Source organism: Peromyscus californicus, unplaced genomic scaffold, assembly GCF_007827085.1.
Source record: "Peromyscus californicus insignis strain IS unplaced genomic scaffold, ASM782708v3 Scaffold_7__1_contigs__length_154581171, whole genome shotgun sequence".
Taxonomy (NCBI): domain Eukaryota; kingdom Metazoa; phylum Chordata; class Mammalia; order Rodentia; family Cricetidae; genus Peromyscus; species Peromyscus californicus.
The window spans coordinates 85859910-85881157 of NW_026294595.1; the positions used below are offsets into that span (position 1 = coordinate 85859910).

Here is a 21248-nt window from a genome sequence, read left to right on the forward strand (position 1 = left end):
CAGATCACATGGTGTCATTTGTGATTTGTTGCTACAGACTTGAATCTACGACTGAACATTGGTGATAAAGTTACTGGCATATAAACTAATGTGTAGAATAGATGTAGATAGCCAAGAGACCCAGAGGAATGAAAGTATTGAAAGGATGCTCCCTTTAACACATAATCTGCCTGTGTAGTTCAATATGGGCTTTAACTACTAAATTAACTGCTGTAACTCCTCTAATTTCAAAAAGTGAAAGACGCTTCCTGATTTTCCTCACAAACCTCACCATGGAGTCTGTCTCTGTTGCTGGAACGTGAACTTTTCCTCAAAGCTCCCACTATGCTTTTACCCCTCTATCTGTCTGCTGGTGGCATTAAAACTCTTCCAACAAACTCCTTTCTTCCTAATCAAAAGGAAACAAACATGTAAAGATTCTTTTTCCTAAGAGTGTGAGCCCTCCTGTATTTCCTATGTCAACAACAGCATTTGAATTATTACGCCCAAATTTGTAGATCTGATTTCAGTAAAATTACAATTTAGAATTCTGTGAACATTTCAAATAGCTTCAAGACCTTCTTTCCAGAATAATTGGTGTTGAAGATTTACTTGAGTTTAATGTTCCTTCATCTTTCACTTCTAAGCATTTATTAGGAGTGAGGTCATTCATTTCATTAGGTGTCTGGATATATTTTAAAACAAGAAATTTAAAAATTGTTACATAGTTAACAAAATATAATTTATAACCCTAATCAAGTGTATAGAAGTTTTTACCTTCAAGTTTGGATATTTCTTTACAGATTCTGAAAAGACAAACAATCATTTATACAAAATGAGCATCATCAACAAGAGTTAATATGGAAGTAAATTATAGCAGTTACCTTTATCTGAGTTAATCATAATTTTAGAAATTTTAGTTTTTCTGGCTGTTTTGGATTTTTGTTTTTGTTGTTGATTGAGGAACAATGTAAGAAAATATACTGAATACAAATTAAAATACAGATTTAATTAAATTTGAAGGTTTTTTTTATACATTGGCCTGAGAAAATAAATTAATCTCATATTAAACAAAACACATAATAGATTTTCAATATTAAAATAGGCTATGTATTTTCAGAGGACTATTGGATATTAATGAACCACACATTTTAAAGCAGTGCAATGTTAATGGAAGGATTTATAAGATACTCTACTTCCCATCCACGTGTGTGCTACTCTCATGGCTATTTCTCATAGTATTTCTCCCTTTAGTTTAGACATTTTAAGGAATCATGTTATATTTTTGTTTAGTAAACTGGTTGTAGCCTCTTCCACAAGATCCATGATTCCATTGCCAATAATGTTATATTTTTATCTTTAGCAACAAGCATGTATACACATATATACAACAACGATTTCTTAAAAAGAGGCCAGGAATTTGAAAGAGAACAATGAGGTGAACATGAGAGGGTTTGGAAGTAAGAAAGGGAATGGGGTAATGATCAAATTATGTTATAATTTCAAAAAATAAAAATAATTAAAAATAAAAATGTTAAATGAATTATATGTTGAACAAAGTCATAATAAATCTTCAGTAGTGAAATATGATTATCAAAAATGAACTGAATTTTTATATGCATATATTAGGAACATTGTGCCTGTTACAATGTTTGGCTCACAAGCACAGGGCAATGGGTTTGGTTCCCCAGCTAAAAAGGAAAAGGAAAAATAAAATAATGTACTCTTTTTTTTCTCCAAGAGTATATTATTTGTATATATCATGTGAGTTCTCAAAGAATGTCTACTAAACCACTATGTCATCTAAAATGTATTATCTCAAAATTAATGTAAGGTCTTATGAGATATTTGATTACACTGTATAAAAATATGTCACTGTGATTGGTTTAATAAAAAGCTAAATGTCCAATTGCTAGACAGGAGGTATAGCTGGACTACTGGACAGAAAGAACTCTGTGAAGAAGAAAGGCAGAGTCCAGCTGGTCACAGGGGAAGCAAGACATGCAGGAGGTGAGGTAAAAGCTACGAATCACACGGCAACACATGGATGGATAGAAATGGGTTAATTTAAGTTGTAAGAGCTAGTGGGACAAGCCTAAGCTATAGGCTGAACTTTCATAATTAATAATAAGTCTCTGTGTCATTTTTTGTGATCTGGTATCCCAAAGAAAAACACATCCATCTACCTATGCCCAACATCCAGCCATGTATATCCACATAAGGCCTGAGAAAACTAAGAAAAGTTCTCACTAGGAGCCAGATGTGGCTTACTAGTCTTGCAGTCGCGTAGGCTGGCTGGTGCTCAGTGATATACAGATGTGCAGCTACCAGCTGCTGCCTGTGGACTGGAGCCAGCTGACCAACTTCCTTCATTTATTTTCTGTCCTATCTGTAGGTCCTATTCTTCATCCTCTTCCTCAGCACTATCCTTAGTTCTTAACACTCCTCAACTGTGAAGGACCTCACATTCCACTCATATGTCTAGTGCTACCCACCATTAAAATTGTTTTCTTCAAACTTCCTAAGTAAAATAATATGCAGCCATTTAATATATTTTATTATTTAATAAATATCACATGAGTAAATTTTAGTGGCAGGAAAATAATTTCTATTCTGTTGTTTACTTTACTTCAGTCTTTGCTATGTGTATTAGTGAATATGCTGTGTGAACATGGTGTACGTACGTGTCTATGCAGGTGCATACCTGTGTATGCTCAACAGAGGCAGAAGAGGACAACAGGTGACCTTGACTAACACATCCACCTTATCCCATGAGATAAGATATAGCACTGAGTTTGAAGCTAGGCAAGTAGTCAGAATTTTTCAGTTATTCTCTTAACACTGTCCATAAAAGTGCTGGGTTATAGGAGCACACTACCCATGCCCAACTTTTTATGTGAGTCTAGATATAACTCAAATCTTCATTTTTTCATAGCAAACTCTTTTCCTACCAAAGACTCCACTTCCCAGCCCTCTGTTTGGTTTTTGTTATTTTTTAATCCTAATTTATATTTAAAATATTACCTCCTTTTTCCCTGTCCTTTCTTTCCTCAAGCTGATCCCATGAACTCCAGCCTTTCTCTTTCTGGATTCCATGGCCTATTTTAATTGTTATTGTCACACAAAAACATGTGTGTGTGTGTGTGTGTGTGTGTGTGTGTGTGTGTGTGTATCTTTAATACATAAATAAAGCCTGATCAGTCTGTTTAGTGTTACTCTGTCCTGTTTCAATTATACATTTCTTCAAATTACTTTGTAGAATAAGATTTCTCATCTTTCCCCTGACCTACTCCTGAGTCTTTACCACTTTGGCGGGTAACCATGGATAAGCAAACAATCAGAGTAAAATTCACCAAATGATTCATGAAATAATATTTATCAATAGTAAAGTAAATCTACCTCTTCATGATACAGTTTGTCAGACATTAATGACCTTTTTTTGGAACAAGTTTTCCTTGCTTCTCAAGCCAGTTTTGTTACATGAAAACAACTTTTTCACATTCTTAACCCATGCATCCTTGCTTTCATACTCAGTACAATAAAACATTTGTCCTTTTTTCTTTATTTATTCCCTTTATCATCATTTTTATAGTTATTATTACTCATTCCCTGTACTCATTTATTACTTACTTCCCCAGAGACACTGCATATAAGAATGCTGTGAACTGGTAACCATAAGCAAACTCCGTTAGTAACAGTCTCAGTGTTCCCTGTTTTTAAGACTGGTAATAGGTGCCATCAGTGTCATTTCATTCCACTATTCACTGGTGTCCATTGAAAGGGATCTATTGACTACTAGATGCATCAGTACTCATGTTAGAAACAGATACTCTGTCAAGTAACACTTTCACAGAATATAGTTCCTACCTGTCACTGTTCCTTTTGCTTCGTTTTTGTCTCTTTGATCTCCAGCCCCACCTAAGTTACTAGGACATTTAGCAGGAGCATGCTGAGAAGAACTTGGCTAAAATTAATACCAAAAATAAGGCAATTAATGTTTTCTTACTCATTTTAGGATGTGAATTTCCTGATTTAAAAGAAACTATACATAAAACAAAAAAGAATGTGTCTAAAAACAATTATTTCAATACCCAACCTTATGCATGCTGTCTACACTAAGCTTATCTCTCACCACTGTGAAACAAAACTGGAAGTTTACAAGAGACATGTTCATAGATCACTTGTCACCGATTACTTGTATACATTTTATAAAAGAAGTTAACCTTGTATGCCTAACTATTACATTCCACATAGAAAATGAGTATCTATTTTTAAAATTACTTCTTCTTAAACATCCCAGTAAAAAACTATTTTTGGCCACAGAATTTTCTATCTCCTCTCCTCAGCAATCAAAACATAACAATGATTTCACAAAAAAATGTGCTTTCTCTCTCTGGAATATTTTCTAAATGCACATTTTTTATAAAAAAAAAAATCTCAATTTAAAAACAATAATTCTAGATTTTACCAGCGAACAGTTTCTAAACCTAGAAGACAGGAAAGGAGAGGAGAGGAAGAAGTGAGCATAGGTGGTGGAGAAATGGGTTTGCCTGCTGTAAAGTGAGGCAGAGCAGGCGCTAAGAAGTGAGGTGGTGGCTGTTCTTGATCCTGGGAAAAAGCTGAATTACACTGTTCATCAACAGAGCCAATAACAAACACAAGTGCTAGTGGGCCTGTGCCTTCTTCCTTTGAGAAAACTGACCACTGTCTGAGTCACTGTGACTCCCAGAGCCACATCCTAGCCCAGGAAAAAGAGTGCCTACAGAACAGAGACCCACAACTGACTGGACATGTCTGGCTGTGTTGACATTTCATCAGTAGCCTATCTGCCAATCTCTTGAGTTGGTTGTGGTGGCAGGTCAACCATGAGACTGGACGACTCTGTGTTTAATTACAGTTTCACTGTGCTGTGTATAACTTTGGCCAGAGAAATATTTCCTTTGGAAGCTTTGGGTTTAAGGAACACTTGAAGATACCCCACAGCCCTGCAGAGTGGGCAGGAATAAGACACCCAGAGACCCCTCCCAACAAATGGCCCAACCACAGCATGAGCCACTATAATTGTGCAAGTATGGAGTAGAGAGATGGGCGAGAGAGAAGCAGAGCAGCTTGAGCACTAATAAGAGAGGTGGATCTGGAGACTCAGTGATGGAGAAGAACAACCTGATGTGAGTTTCCTGCGAAGTCATCTGAGGCTATGGTAAATCCTGGCCTGCACTGGTGCTGGGGGGCATTTATGGGTCTGTAGCCATGCAGCAGCAGGGGGTCTGTGTTGATGTCCATGGCCTATGTTATCACCAAAGGCCATGTGGTTGTCCTTGGTCTGGACTGCTGCCTGGGACTACGTTTATAATGAAGGGCTGCACAGTGTTGGCCTCTCCCCTCACTGGATTCAACACTCAGGAGAGTGAGCCCTGCATCTCACTTAAGTAGCACAGTAGGGCTGGCCCTAGAGGAAGGGGTGTGGGTGAGCTGGCCCTGAGGGCATGAAAACTGGAGAGCTGGCCCTGCTTCTTATCTGCCATGCAGTGATGAGAGCAGAAGAGCTGGCTCCACCCTTTGCTCCCTGAGGCATTGAGCGAGCTACCCTAGGAGGTGCTGGAGATCTCATCCTGCTGGTGAGGATATGGGGAAGCTGGCAGCCTGACTAACTCAACTACCACCCAGGTCCAGATACAGGACTAAGAGTTGGCTCATCCCAACATCCACCCAATCTGTGATCTGCTGAAGCATGTGAAGGAATGAGTCCTGCAGATCCAAAGCTGCAGGATTTCCATGACACAGGCGGCAAAAGGATATCCAAGAGGAGTCCAGTGAGGGTCCAGTATTGATAGTGTAGCAGAAACCAGAGGCCTCAAACTAGACCAATGATTCATTGCAATGAACACTTGCAAATAAAGATGTATGGACTAATGGGACAAAAAAAAAGAAGACAGGAAAATATAAAGGAAGCCCAGGGAGGAGCTCTAGAGAGGGGGATAGTAGGATGCAGATGTCTGGAAGGGGAAAAATGGGACGAGCAGATTTTAACTACAATGGAATGAGAACAATCATACATAGAGAGGCAGGAAAGCTAAACAACACTAAGGATGATTGAAAATCCATACAGACTATACTATTTTATATTTACATGAAAATATATATGATATATGTATGTGTGCATATATAAATGATTTAAATGAAGCTGCAGGATTTCCATGACACAGGGCAACAAAGGATATCCAAGAGGAGTCCAGTGAGGGTCCACTTTGGAAGATGCTGCTTCCCCAAGAGCCATAGACGGTCTAACAAAATCTTCAGCTCCAGGCAAGGGAAATGTCTATTGAGTTGTTGCTCAGTGGTTTCTAAGAGACTCCCAAAGAAACATAGGCTCTTCAGGTTGAAGCTAAGATTCTCTTACTGGAGACATCACACACCTCAGACATGGGACTCAGAAATCCAGCAGGAAGTGGCCTAGAATACTTTTTCATGAGGGCTGACTTTCATAGCATCCCAAATGTGCTATGCAGGCTGCCAGGAGAGAAAAACAACCAATAGTTCTACCTATTTGCAGGGCCTGTGTACCACAAAAATGACTTGTTGAACAAGATATACCCAGGGGTGCAATAGTAGTATTTTCTTCTTAGTGGTATCCAATAGCTGTCTAGCTTGACTTAAGGCCTACCCAGTAGAAGACAACTCATACCTGGTACTGCAAATCTGAGCAGCGTCCTTGGCAATGGAGGTCACTGAATCTAGAGAAGAATCTACTACTGCCATTTCCCCCAATCATAATTTCTGTTTTTTAATGCCCACCAATGAGTACAGTTCACCCCCCTCACAAGATAAGTTTCCCTTATAGCATGTAGAGACTATCAGAGAGTCATAAAGTAAAAATGAAAATATTTGGTCACTGTTGGGTGCTTGACACTACCTACCTAGTACAGTTACAGTTTCAGTCCCTACTCCTAATGTTCAGGGAACATCGTGGAATAGGAGACAGAAAGTTTGAAGAGTCAGAGAGCCATTATCCCTACTGCAGACACTGTCTTCTAGACATGAAATGAAAGCTGCACCCAGGAAAATTTAAGAATATGTTTGCCTAACCAGGACTTGCATATTGAAAATACCAGTAAACACACCAAGGTGAATGGGAGAAATTTCATATGGTAGCATCCCTTGATGAAATGAAGAATCAGTTTTCTCTTGGGAAAAACTTCCTAACAGGTTGCTTGATCTCAAGTGGTCATGTATGTGTGTACAAAACTAAATGTACTCAGTAGATTATGTATACATACATATATGTGTATTTATATATTTACATATGTAAGAATAATAATTAAACAATAAGAGGTCATGAATTTGAATACAGATAGGGACATATACAGAAGAAGCTGAAGTGGAGAGAAGGCAGAGTGAAAATGATATAAATACAATATTCATATATGAAAACTTTAAAAATTAAATTAAAAATATTTAAATTTGCCTGGTAGTAGTTTTGCATGCCTTTCATCCCGACACTCCGGAGGCTGAGACAGGTGGATTGCTATGAATTCAAAGCCAGCCTGGTCTACAGAGCAAGTTCCAGGATAGCCAAAGTTACCAAGAGAAACCCTATCTCAAAAAAAAATAGTTTTAAGCTTGGTTTGGAGCATGCCAAATAAAGCAGACTACTTCATCTCTGGAACTGAAGGATGACTTTGGCAATGTAGAAAGTCTGCATCCTCAAATAAAAGTTTTCAGTTCTAGAAGAGAAAGTACATGTGACTGTATAGTTAAGTCTTTATAACCACCAATATTATTCAAGAAAAAATGTCGGTTTTCTATCAAACTATAAAGACCATAATAATTCTTTTTTCTAATTATGTCATATAAAATGGTACTTCATGATTGAAGAAAGATCCATTATGAAAATATCAAGCTATCATTTCCCTTCCAGATGGTATTTGAGCTAATCCTTTTCAAATATGGTTCAAATGTGTGTATTCTTGTATCCAGTATTCACATTAGGAAGGAGAAATTTGCCTAAAATCTTGATTCATGTTTTTTACAGCTTTCAAACTGCTAACAGATGACTGGGAATTAGAGTGTACTAGAAAGCAACTCTGACTGTTGGAGTTGGCCTTGCAGCTGTGTAGTAGAGCGCTTTCTATATGTACATTACAACCTGGGTTCAAGGTCTACACCCACAAAGAGACATGGAATAACAAAAATAAAGCCTACAGCTATCAAAAAAGAACATGAATGCTAAGGTGAATGACCTTGTTAAAAATGACATGAGATATCCTTCTTGCTGGAGATACATTTAAAAGCAGATACCAATCTTTCACAAATAATTCTATGTCCTCTGGTAGGAATCTCTTCTTCATTGTGATTCTGTGATATTATCATATTAGTATGGTTTATAAGTCACAGTAAGTGACTTTTATGCAAATATTATTTAACATATTTGAAATCTCCTCTTCTATGAAATTTCTATTCCTAATACAATTCTCTTAAACTATGTATTTCACCCCTTTCCTTATTACCTCAGAATACTAGATCTTTGTTGTTTATTAAATTAAAGATATATTCAATTAGTCACCAGCCACAGTCTTATGAAAACATCTCTTCTCACCAACTGTCTACTGTTGTCCACTAAATGACAATAGGTAGACCATCACTACAGAATTTCACGAGTAAACACCATAGAAACACATTTCTGTATAAACATATTAAGTTCAAAAAGCAAAATTTTACCTTGTCATCAAAATCACCATCATCCTCACTTGACTTAGGCAAGGTGGATCCAGAATTAGGATCGTTGTGGTGCCTACAAAGGAAATACACAATAAAAATGGATGAGTGCAACTTTAAAAAAGCATCAAAAGTCTCCATATTAAATTACATTTCATAGTCATATCTGATGTGAATAGAGTTTGACATCTCATATTATTTAAAACAACAACTTCACATTTCCAGTTTCCTCTTTGCCTCTTCTTCTTCCAATTTATGAAAGTAAATACATTCAGATTATTTATTCCATGTGAATAGTAACAACAGATATGTTGGCAGGGCCTTAGTTGAACTTAACTTCAAAAACTGCCTAAACTTAATGAAGGATTCAGAAACTATTCAGTGCCTCACAGAACTCATACTACTTTAACCTAGAAAAGCCTGCTTAAGAACCTAAGTTGTTCAACTGAAACATGGAAGTCATGTTGTTCTGCTATGAGAACTACTATGGAAAAGCAATCATTAATTTCCCTTTGCACTAAAATACTAAAAGGAATTCCCTGAAACTTCTTAAATATCTTAAAGATAATTTAAGAATTAGATAGATAGATAGATAGATAGATAGATAGATAGATAGATAGATAGACAGATGAGCCCAAACATCTATGTAGTCAATGGGAATGCCTTTACCAAAAAGAGTAGAACAGAGAACAATGTAAAATATTTTTATCTCAACATTATAAATTTGACTTTTGAAACTGATCTGATGTGTATCTAGGTTCCAGGGCTACATGAGCTTCTTTCAATCTATGCTAATGAACAAGAGAATACATGGGAAACGAAGTCAGACTGATTGTTAAATCATGGGAGCACTATTATGAATGACAGTTGTATAATTAGAAAATCATGAGTTATAATAGGCAAAACATCAAATATTTATTATAGTAGTTATAAGGAATAACTAATGTTAACCATAAAATATTGGGGCTACAACAGAGTAGAATACTGAACAAATTTTATTTATCCATACATTCCAAAATTTGGATAAAGTATCTTACTTGGCTAATGAATTATCTTCAGAATTCTTGTATTCTATTTAAGAAAAAGAAATATATTTTAAATATAACAATTAAAAATTCTAAAATATTAAAAACATGATGACTCTAAAGTTTTATTAGGAAGCATTCGTTTCAGGCCATCTCTAAAGAATAGCCTATGGTGGGTGCTAATCATAATGCTTATTGAGTAATGAATGCTCTAAAAACATAAATCTACTTCCTGTATCATATTTACTAGGCCCAAAGGAAGAAGAGTATTACTTAAATGCATTTGACACCTAAAAGTAAAATGCAATGTCCAATGATATTCATGGTAATTCCATTCTAGGACACTGACTTAAACAGAATCATAAGCTGACAGTGCCAAATAAACAGCAGAAAATATTGCAGTATGACACTGAGCTTCCTTAAGATAATATTTCTTATCACAAAATGAAATTTGGACCAAATACTTGATATAATTCTTGGTGAATAAAAAAAATTCTCAACATGTCAACTCTGAACTTTGCAAGCATGGCACACATGGAGCTAGACCAAAACCAAAGGGATTTGCAAAGACTTTACAGCTATAAATCAAGCTGGATACAAGTCATCCTCTTCCAGCAACATTGCTAAAAAAACTCTTCCAATGACAGCTATTTCCATGTTCTTAGATCTGGTGCAAATGGGATTCAGACTCATCTGATACAGTTCCTGCAATAGAAAGAACTATGCAAGATCAGACCTGAAGGATTTACCAGTCCTGAACTGTGCTAAATAAAGAGACATTTAAGCTTAAAAGAACATGGAGGAAGCAGCAAGCTTTTAGGGAAATGTATTTGATATGTACTTATAAAATGAATAACCTCCTGAGATTGTTAGACATGATACCTGAACTGAAGAAAACAGGCTGAACAGTGATGCTAGTTCAGAGTGTAACTTCTTTCAACCTTTTTCACTGAGTGGAAAACTGCCATAAAAATAAAGGTTTTTCCAATGTATTTACCATTATATCCTATGCTTATGATCAAAAACAATAGGTAGAAAGGAGCTGAAGGTGTAATGGCTACAGAGTTTACTTAAAAAGGTATGAGGTTCTGTGTTCAATCCTTAGTTACACAAAAATTTATTAATTTATTAAAGAAAGCTGCTGAGTGTGCACTGTATACCTTTAACCTCAACTGAGAAATTAAGACAGCTTAGATCAGGAGTTTAAAGCCAACCTCAACTACACAGTAAGACAGAAGCCACGACAGGATAACTGAAATAATGTCTCTCCATACACAAAAAAATGTATTCAGTGAGGTTACTATAACTACACATCAAAAAGACAACCTTAAATGGGAGATAACTTAAAATTAGGGCAACAAAGGTGAGTGCTGTTACCTAAATTAAAATATTGAAAATATAGAGAAGCAGCTTCAATTGTATATGCTTAGAAAACATGTAATAACAGTGTTGGTTTATATTGGTTGTGTGATAATCATGATTTTAATATTCACTTCTCATTGGCATAAGACTTACCTGGACTGCCATCTTTATTTTTAATATGTAACTTTACTTCATAGTCCATAAGAATCTTTCGACTACTGCCAAGTGAAAAAAAAAATCCCTATTTTAGTATTGATATAAAACACATCTTTATACTATGTTGAATTTTCCAGAATACTGCAGACAATATCAAAGGCATTACCATACTTAAATAAAGCCCAATATATTATTTCCTTTCACAGCTTATGGTCAGCTATTACATCTATCCAGAAAACATGAAATCCTTTTCTAATTTCAGTTCTGTTGCTATGATAAAATAGCCTGGCAAAAGAGAATTAGGGGAAGAAGGACTTACTTTGACTCACAATGGTATATCATCGTTGCAGGAAGGTCGACACAGCAGGAACTTGAAGTAGGTAGTTGCATCATATCCACAATCAAGAGCATAAAGATAGGAATGTAATGCATGTTCCTCACAAACACTATTCTTATACAATTCAGGAATCCTATTTTTGGTTGTTTTCTTTACTCTTTAGCTCTTAGCTTTTTAGGGGGCCTGCCACTGAGCTCCCAAATAAATCACACACAGAGGCTTCTTCTTTCTTATAAATGCCTAGCCTTAGCTTGACTTGTTTCTAGTCAGCCTTTCTTAACTTAAATTATCCCATTTACCTTTTGCCTCTGGCTTTTTCCCTTTCTGACTTCTGTTTATCTTACTTTCGATTTTATTCCATGGCTAACTATGTGGCTGAGTGGCTGGTCCCTAGCATCTTTCTCCTTCCTCTCTAATTCCTTTATCTTTTCTTTCCCAGATTTCTCCTGCCATTTGTTCTCTCTGCCTACCAGCCCCACCTATCCTTTCTCCTGACTAGCAATTGGACAATCAGCTCTTTATTAGACCATTAGGTGTTTTAGACATGCAAAGAAACACAGGTTCACAGAGTTAAACAAATGCAATATAAAAGAATGCACACAACTTTGCATCATTAAAACAAATGTTCCACAGCATAAACAAAGGTAACACACCTTAAATTAATATTCCACAACATACTCCTGAGTAGGAAATGATGCTACTCGTAGGCTGGGTCTTCCCACAACTATCAACAATCAAGAAAATTCCTCACTGACCATCTTACAGGTCAATCTGATCTAAATGATCACTTACTGACACTCCTTCTCCAGGAGACTTTAAGCTGAATGACTTGATAATTAGAATTTACCATCATAAGCCCTCTAAATTACATTGATAGCTGCTCTAATTTTATTTCTTATCATTTAGAAAAAATGAGCTATTTAACAACTTGAAAATACAAGCTTTTTTAAATCATGTGATTTCTTTCCACTAAATAAAATGATTGTTTGCTATTACCAAACTCTCAATGACCAGAAGTTTCAAACTAACACTTTACAAAATGTCACTTAGTTACTTGCAGTCTTCCTCTACCTAATCAAGCTCTGAACCTACAGATCCTTATTAGAATGATTGATTGTTCTGTTTGTGTCCAAATTCTTTCCAAGATAAAATCCTATCCTATACATGGATTCCAACGGAACATAATGTGAATGAGGTCTCTTAAATACAGACTAAGGCTGACAACTACTCAGAGAATGATGATATTGGTCTCATAGCACCTAGGAAAGGATGCGGCACAGAATGCAAAGGGGTCTGGTGGCAGAGTTCTAGCAGTAATGAGTAAAGACTTGTGATATTCCCTGCAACATGATTTGAACATTCTTGACAGCTTACAATGATCCCAAGTCATATTTTCTACCAAAAGAGATGAACAGACTCTTCACAGTTAATAAACAATAAAGGTCTAGGGTTAAAATGACATGTGGCTCCATGGAAGGTTCTGAATAAATGAGAATTGTCAAATAGGTAGCAATGAGTGTGGCACAAGCTGAAAAGCCTGGCAGCCAAAGGAAAGCACTGTCACTTTGGGACTAATAGCTCAATTAAAATATTGTAAATTTTCAATGTCAGTGAGAACTGCCATAAATCATTAGAGATATGATTCGACAAAGGCAGCCTGGTCATGGAGGTCAGTCTCTCCTGATCTCCAGGACAAGTGTTACTAGCAACACTGCAAGAACAGAATCATAAAAACAAAAGCAGGACTAGATGCCCTCTTCTTGCTCCACCTGTCTTGTGAAAGAGAGCATTCCTCCTGGGACTTAGGGAAGCCAGAAACCTGTATCTTTTTCAAGATTCAAAAAGTAATATATTGAAGAAATCCCACCAGAGGAAGAAACACTATTTTCTGCAACACTCTAACTGAAGACTAAAACAGCAAATTAGAATATCAAACATCTGAATATCTATATAGTACAGAGTTTATAGTTGGATGAAATGGAAAATGTTATGGTCCATAATTTCTAAGTTCCAGAAAGTTCTACACAGATATATAGCTCATTGACAGAATTGCCCAGCACAAACGAGGCACTTCGTTCAGTCTTCAGCAATACAAAAGCAAATCACGGGATAAAGAAACGCTTCTTCATTTCTACTTCTAATGGTATGCATTTTGCATACTGGATATTCACTGCTATTCCAAAACAACCTAGAGTCAACAATAATACATTATGAGAGGAAGATGAAGACTTTGGGATTAATTTGAAGTGCAAGTTAGTGTTTGCTACCATTACAATGCAAACACCTACCCTTTACTTGTGCCTTCAATAGCATAACGTAAGGCAGTCCATCCGAATACATCTTTAAAGAAAAAGTCAATGCCTTCATCCAGAAGTAGACTGACCATATCTGTTGAATCCCATCTTATGGCATATAAGAGTGTGTTTCTGAAATAACACAGAATAGCTTCATTATTAGATAACTTAATTAAAACTGTTAAAACTTGGGTATATTTTACAAATTTAATATCTTGCTTGTATGTTTGGAATTGTTCTTTTTATACACATGAATATCATTGGTTACAAAGATTCATCTTTATATATGGTGGGCAAAGATAAAATAAGAAAATGGATGGGAAGCCTCTGGCAGTGTTTTGCATGTTCTTAGTAGAATTCTTAGATTCTTCAACTTTGATAGAATATAAGTGTATAAAAGTTATTCTTCTTAAGTAGATAAGGACTTAAACGAAGATGTTTCCATTTTCTTTAGTTTATTGTAACATATAATTACTAATCAGATAATTAAAAGCTATTTTCATTATTTAAGCTATAACGACATTATAAAATACTCTGTTAATAATAAAATTCATTATAGTTACACTTAGTAATGATTATAACATGTGTTATGCACTGCCCTAAATGTTACATAAATGATCTCATGAAAACCTTTACAAAGTATTATCCTCCTTTTCATATTTGGTAATATGTAACACCAGCAGTTCAGACACGTAGCAACTAGGTAGCAGACATTTTAACCAAGTCATCTGTGAATCTGCATCTACCCACCTACTACTTAGCTTCACTAATCTTTCTCCTAATAAAGTGAATTTACTTTGCTTTCCCAACTCTATGTAAATATAATCACTTCAGCACCAGTTGGACAAAAGGGGGGTGGGATTGAGCACCATTCTGCAATAACAATTCTTAATCATCATAGGATATTCTAACCTCATTATTCCTCAAAAAAAGGGAATTGAAAGGTAAGAGTCATCTAATAGACTGTGGTTGTCAACTCTTTTTATGAATAATATGGCATTTTATAGGACAATCATATAAGAGCAAGGGAAAATAGTACAAAATGATTGAGTTTCGTTGTGAATCAAAGTTAATCAAAAAGGCTAAACTTCTTAAAAAATTACTAAAACCAAACTGAAAACCCATTAATCTACCATAAGATCAGTTGTCCAATCAAACAAAATATCAAATAAGAAGCATCAATCAATATTATAAGGGGATATGAAACTTAGAAATGACTTGTGTTACTCACCTCAACTTACTGCTTTGCTTACCCAACTAATTAGACTGATGACTAGTTGATACCTGATCACTGAATCCCTGTAAGTTAGTCTTCTTCCCATCAACCTGATATTTCTTGGCTGTGAGATTGTTATTTCAGTATGTTACACATTTTTTTTAAAAAAATTCAAACAACAGTACCTTTTCATCTTATCAAATACGTGTATGTTTGCCCCCTTCTTTACTAAAAATTTTGCCATCTCTATTTTGTTTTCCTTGAGAGCCAGTAAAAGTGGTGTAAAGCCATCCTGCAAAACAAAACAAAAGAATCTTCAATCCAAAATCACTGTACTCTTTAACTTAATGGAGCCTTAAACAGTCCTATGAGAATACAAAGCCTTGCTAGAGTGAATAAGCAGCTTCTTCCCTTGCAGGCCACTGCACGTTCCTTCTCCTTGAAATGCCCTACAACTGTATACATGTGACACATGAAACCTTCTCACTCACTCCCAAATATGACTTTGAGATTGTGTTTGTTCGGCCGGGCGGTGGTGGCGCATGCCTTTAATCCCAGCACTCGGGAAACAGAGCCAGGCGGATCTCTGTGAGTTCGAGGCCAGCCTGGTCTCCAAAGCGAGTTCCAGGAAAGGCGCAAAGCTACACAGAGAAACCCTGTCTCGAAAAACCAAAAAAAAAAAAAAAAAAAAAAAGAGATTGTGTTTGTTCTACAAACATTTCCTTCTACCTTAGCATTTAATATATGGAGTCATATAATTGCTCTCCTCTCCTCTTTAAGAGCAATTTGATAGGCAGGTTTCTGCATGAGTATCTTGAGGCTTAGCAGTGTGCTTAGTTCTTAAAGGAAACTATTGGTATCTATGAACCATACTGAGTACATAGCTCCTGAGTTTTTATCTTTCCAGTGAGTGTTTCCTCCAATGAGTTTGTATAAACCAATTTTTACTTGTGAAATCATCTAACATATTTTATAAAAATGATATTTACCCCAAAGGAAATATAACTCAACATAGACCCAGAAATTTTCAAACTTTTGTTAATTTACACTTCACTTGCATTCCGTTTTCCCCTAATGTTGATGAAATGAAGCATTAGTGTTAAAGCAAAATCGTTCAGTTGATTTTCAACACTCTCCTTAACTCACTGTTTTTGCAATGTTTACAACTGCTAGGATATGACACCCAGGCTTTATGAGCTTATCAAGCCACACGGTAACAGTTCAAATGTCAAGGTTGTGATTTGCTACTCTTTCAATATAGAAAAAAAAAACCTTGCAATTACTAGTCTGGGATCTGTTTACCTAAATACTAATAATACATAGAATTCTTAAAAGTCTAGCTTCTCATTATTTTCATGATATTTTAAAAGTAGTGAAATATTTTTGTCTTAAAGCAAGGGGGGTCATAAGCTAATCATCACCATTGTTACTGTTTTCTTCCCAAACATAAAAATAGTAAAAAAAAAAAAAAAAAAAGGGGGGGGGGGGTGGGAAGTAGGACTAAGATTATTGGAGTCAAACCTTGGCTCTTCTAAAGTTCCTTAGGATTTTGAGATCTAGCATCCACACATTCAATGTTTAACCAGGAACTCTTTCAGAATTTCAAGGAAATAATTTTTGAAAATACCTTTGTCTGCAACTAATTAGATTTAAAGATTCAAACTCTGCACAGAAAATTCTACTTGTAATACAAATGTCCAAACTTCTCCTGAGATCATTGGGACACACAATCCAGAACTAGGTGCTGCCTGTAATTTCAGTCTCATTTCCAACCCACATGTCTAATACCCTTCACCATTTGCTCTTATCACTGAAAAAAGAAAGGACTCAGTCACTGAAAACTTCTTAGTTTCCTTTGATGGGAACAGCCAGGGAACAAACATCTAGGATTGCATTTCAATTCAATATGGAAAAATGTCAGTTCCATCTCCTCCTCCTCCCAATCCAGGCATCCTAGATTTGAAAGCAGAGGTTAAGTTTTGACCTAAGTGGTGGTCATATCTGTAGTTGGAGTTTTCTCCAGTCCTGCTTGGGCCTGCAGTCGCTCAGACCCAAGTAAACACACAGAGACTTATATTACTTATAAAGTGTATGGCCGTGGTAGGTTTTTTGCTATCTAGTTCTTATATCTTAAATTAACCCATTTCTAAACATCTATACCTTGCCACATGGCTCATGGCTTACCAGTATCTTTACATGTTGCTTCTCATGGTGGCAGTGCCAGTGTCTCCCCACTCAGCCTTCCTGTTCCCAGAATTCTTCTCTCTCTTTGTCCTGCCTGTACTTCCTCCCTGGCTACTGGCCAACTAGCACTTTATTTATTAACCAATCAGAGCAACACATTCACAGCATACAGAACATTCCTCTGCACATTTCTTCAAAAAGTGGGAAGGGAATATGCCAGTAGATTCTGTGATCTTTCCTCTGTTTTTACATATATCCACCACCTACTCACTACCTACTCCTCAGATTGAACTACAGGCATGTTTGTTTGTAGCTCAGTAACTTCAGCAAATGAAGAGTGAATACTCCTCAAACAGAAAGCATCGAAGCAATACATGTAAACTCATACTAAAATAATTCTGTTAGTTTTGATATTGTTTTTGGTTACTGTTGGTGTTGGCCATGCTTTTTTGTGATAGGGGTCATGAGGTTGAACAGTTAAGAAGGAGTTTTGGTGGGCATATGGGAGAAGCTGGGTGATGGTAAAGAATGTGATCAAAATAAATGAAAATAACAATAATTCTTCATCTATTCCTTCAATTGCCTAAGTTCCAGGTGGGCCTTCATATTTCTGATCAGGTTCCAGTTCTGTATTCTTTGATTTAGTCTTCACACAGAGAAATATATCATTTGATTTTTTTTTTGTTATCAGCAGCATTAAGATTTAAAATTTGCCACAAATTCATTTGTTTCGCTTCAGTTTTAAAATAGTTTATTTAGTAAGGGAACTTTTGCTTTCCAATTCTGTTACTTTACACAAGTTAGAAACAATTTTTAGTGGAAAAAATCATAAAAAGAGAAGCTTTACCTTGAATAAATATAGCAGCCATAGTTTCTGCCTCAGCAGCAGCCTGCCTCTGCCACAAAAGGAGTTGAGCTATCACCTGTCTCCCGGTGCCTTTCCCCATCAGCTAAGTGACATGTGCACGCCTTAAAAGTGCCCGCCAGGTCCAGCTCGCTCTCTTTGCCTCTTCACTTTCCTTGTCTCTCATCTCTCTCGGTTCTTGCTCCTCTTCGTTTCTTCTTTCCTCTCTTGCCTTTTCTTTCTCCCTTGCTTTTCTTCTTCCTCTTTTCTGTCTGCCCCTTTCAAGTCCCCACGCTGACATGGCCTTTCACTCTTCCACTCTCTTCCTCCACCAATAAACCTTGCACTGAGTCTGTTGTGCATGGCTTGTTTGCTTAGTGGCATACCTTGGCAGGGCCCCCCAAAATGTACCCACTATTGCCTTCCTTTTTATTTACCCTTTCACACGGTGTTTCACAAATACTGTTTCTCTATGTAGGAAAGTTCTAGACTCTAACACTTCATTCAAAGCAAGTCACATTCCCTATTTGAAGTCATATTCTTAAACAATTAAGCTATTTCAAAGTATTTTCATTCAAGGAAGTTAATCCTATGTATACTGCTATTAACACACACACATGTATATCAGATTATTTGGGGACTACAGAGCCGTGAACTATACCTTGTTCTTTTGTTCCATGTCTGCATTGTATTTAAGCAAATATTCAGCCAGCTTCTGATTATCTTCAGACACAGCATAGTGAAGAGAAGTATTGCCATTTTTGTCGATACAATTTGGATTAGCACCGTGCTTCAACAATGTACACATGCATCCATATGACCAGTTTTGTACAGCCTAGGGATTATACCAAGAAACAGATTGCTTGTTCAATGAATTCAATATAAACATCACATAGAGTTCACCAAGTACTAACATGTTCATGGGATAAGTTTGGTTTATAATCATTTAAGTCTATGTTATGCTAGATTTGGATAGTTATATATACCTTCATCAGAGGTGTGATGGAATTCCTGTCAAAAGCATCATTGTCACAATTATTTCTCAGTAGAACATTTACTACTTCTTCCCAGTCATAGACACAAGCAAAATGCAGAGCAGTCCTATGGAAATGAGAAATTTTTAATGAAATTCTAGAACACTATGCTAAAATTTACAATTACTCATGTAATTATAAAATATTAAATGGCACATAATTCTTAAGCATTGAATGATATGTGTTCTTCCACCTTCTGAACAAATACTTAAGTCATTGTAAAAAATGGAAATACTTATTAACTTGTATTACTCACTATACTGGTGAAAAGACCTTTTCGATGGTGTCTTTTGTGTGGTGCTGTGAACTGAGCACATGGCCTCTTCCATGTGTAGAAATAAACCAGCCAGTGAGCAATACCCCCCAACCAGGAGCAGGTTTAGAGAAAAAGCATGATATTGAGGTTAAATCACCATAGGTTTAATTACAACTTAAACTTTGCTACAAACTACTTATGCTTTCTATGAATCAATTCTCTCATCAGTAAAGCTAAGATGAAAAATAGTAGTTATCTCACAGAATACCGTTGTGATTCATCAATGGGAATTATGCAAAATGTCTAGAATAGCTCCCTGCACTTGACAACTCAATTTAATATTATCACTGTCCCTTCTGCTCAGCAAACAAGAATTCAAGTACATAAAATTATATGAAAATAATTCTTCTGATATATTTAAGTATTGCTAATTTCAAGGACTCTAAATTGTATTTGCATTCTCTAAATTTGCTTAAGGGGGACAAAGCAGCAATATTTTAAGAATAGTACAATAGGAATGCTCCAAAATAGATGTTCATGTTATCAATGGTGAATAAATTACTTGGTAAATTCGTGATTTATCAGGATAAATTTGTAGGCAGGATTAGATAATCTGGCCTAGAGACCTCTAGGTGGAGTGCAAGTCTTGAGAAAGTACTGAGGATCCAGAGAAGACAAAACACAGAGAGGTCCTCCCCTCCTTCTGGCTCCCCTATGCTGGTCTTTGAATATAACAAGGGTCATATAACATCCTCCACGCAGGCCGCTCCCACTAGCTCATAAGCACTATTACCTTTCCTTAAAGTCTCTGTCATGCATGCTATGTTTCCCAAGTTTTATCATTCTCTGCAGTTTCTTGATAGCACCTTCACTTGCAGCCTGGTGGATCTTTTTGAGAGGTTTGTATCTGGGTTCCTTTGGGACAGAAATGCTTTTCATATCACGAAAAAAGTCCAACAAGGTTTGTCGTGGGACATCACAGAAACCCATAGGTATCTTTTCCTTAATTCCATGAACTAAGTTCTTCATGACTGAAGATAGTGGTCTGACCGCCTGGCCCTGACCCTTAGGATTTACCCAAGGACTTGTCCTTAGACCCACTAATTGCCCAACTCAGGATTAGCTAATGGAATATCAATATATGCCCACAAGGTCCCCCAAGGTCCCCCACCAAGGTTGTAGGGTGGGGGAAATAGTTTCCGACATCCTCAAATACAGTTGATCTACTCCAGGTTGCCAAGCAACACTGGTGACCATTGGTGTACTTGAGCATGCGCCTGAGCGGGCCTCCTGCACTGCTAACATCCCTAGAGTTTAAGGGTGTTCATTGTGAATGTACAAGCCATTTCTGGCCATCTCTCTGCAAGAAAACAAGTTTGTGATCCATTAACTATCCACATCACCCTCACTGTAGACAATGCTCCTCCTCAGCTTCCTTCTCTAAGTCCCTGTGCCTTTTGAACACCATTCTTCTCCCCCCCCCCAGGAACTGCCAGATTTTGAAGCAGCAGCCCCCTCCCTCCAACTCCTACATAAGCTCATCTCTTCAAGTGCACCCCTGGAAAGTCCATCCTAGTGCCAGCCTTTCTTTCTACCTTACTTCCTTCTCTCTGCACCCCTTTCACTCCAGGTTTCCCACAAGATTTCAGATTACACCTATCTCCTCTTCCTGCTGACCTTCACCCACACCATATAATCTCACCATTCACTCATTCACCACACACACAAAGTGAAAAGCAAGCAATCAAGACGTGATGGTGCACATTTTAATCCTAGTGCTCAGGAGGCTAATGCAGGAGAATATTCAGTTTGCTGCCAGCTTTGATTAAACTTAGCCCCAAATAAG

The 21248-nt window shown here is 36.7% G+C and overlaps 1 protein-coding gene across 1 annotated transcript; it reads right to left on the reverse strand.

Moving 5' to 3' along the window:
• Window positions 1-550: 550 nt before the first annotated feature.
• Window positions 551-20431, reverse strand: LOC128100954 (ankyrin repeat domain-containing protein 7-like). Its single transcript, XM_052723685.1, has 11 exons — window positions 20196-20431; window positions 19099-19213; window positions 18774-18947; window positions 15270-15376; window positions 13863-14000; window positions 11235-11299; window positions 9732-9765; window positions 8698-8770; window positions 3847-3943; window positions 757-785; window positions 551-664 (listed from the first exon to the last, which is right to left on the reverse strand). Exons 1-11 carry the CDS (start codon window positions 20429-20431, stop codon window positions 551-553), a joined length of 1182 nt encoding a protein of 393 aa, XP_052579645.1.
• Between the last annotated feature and the right edge of the window lie 817 nt (window positions 20432-21248).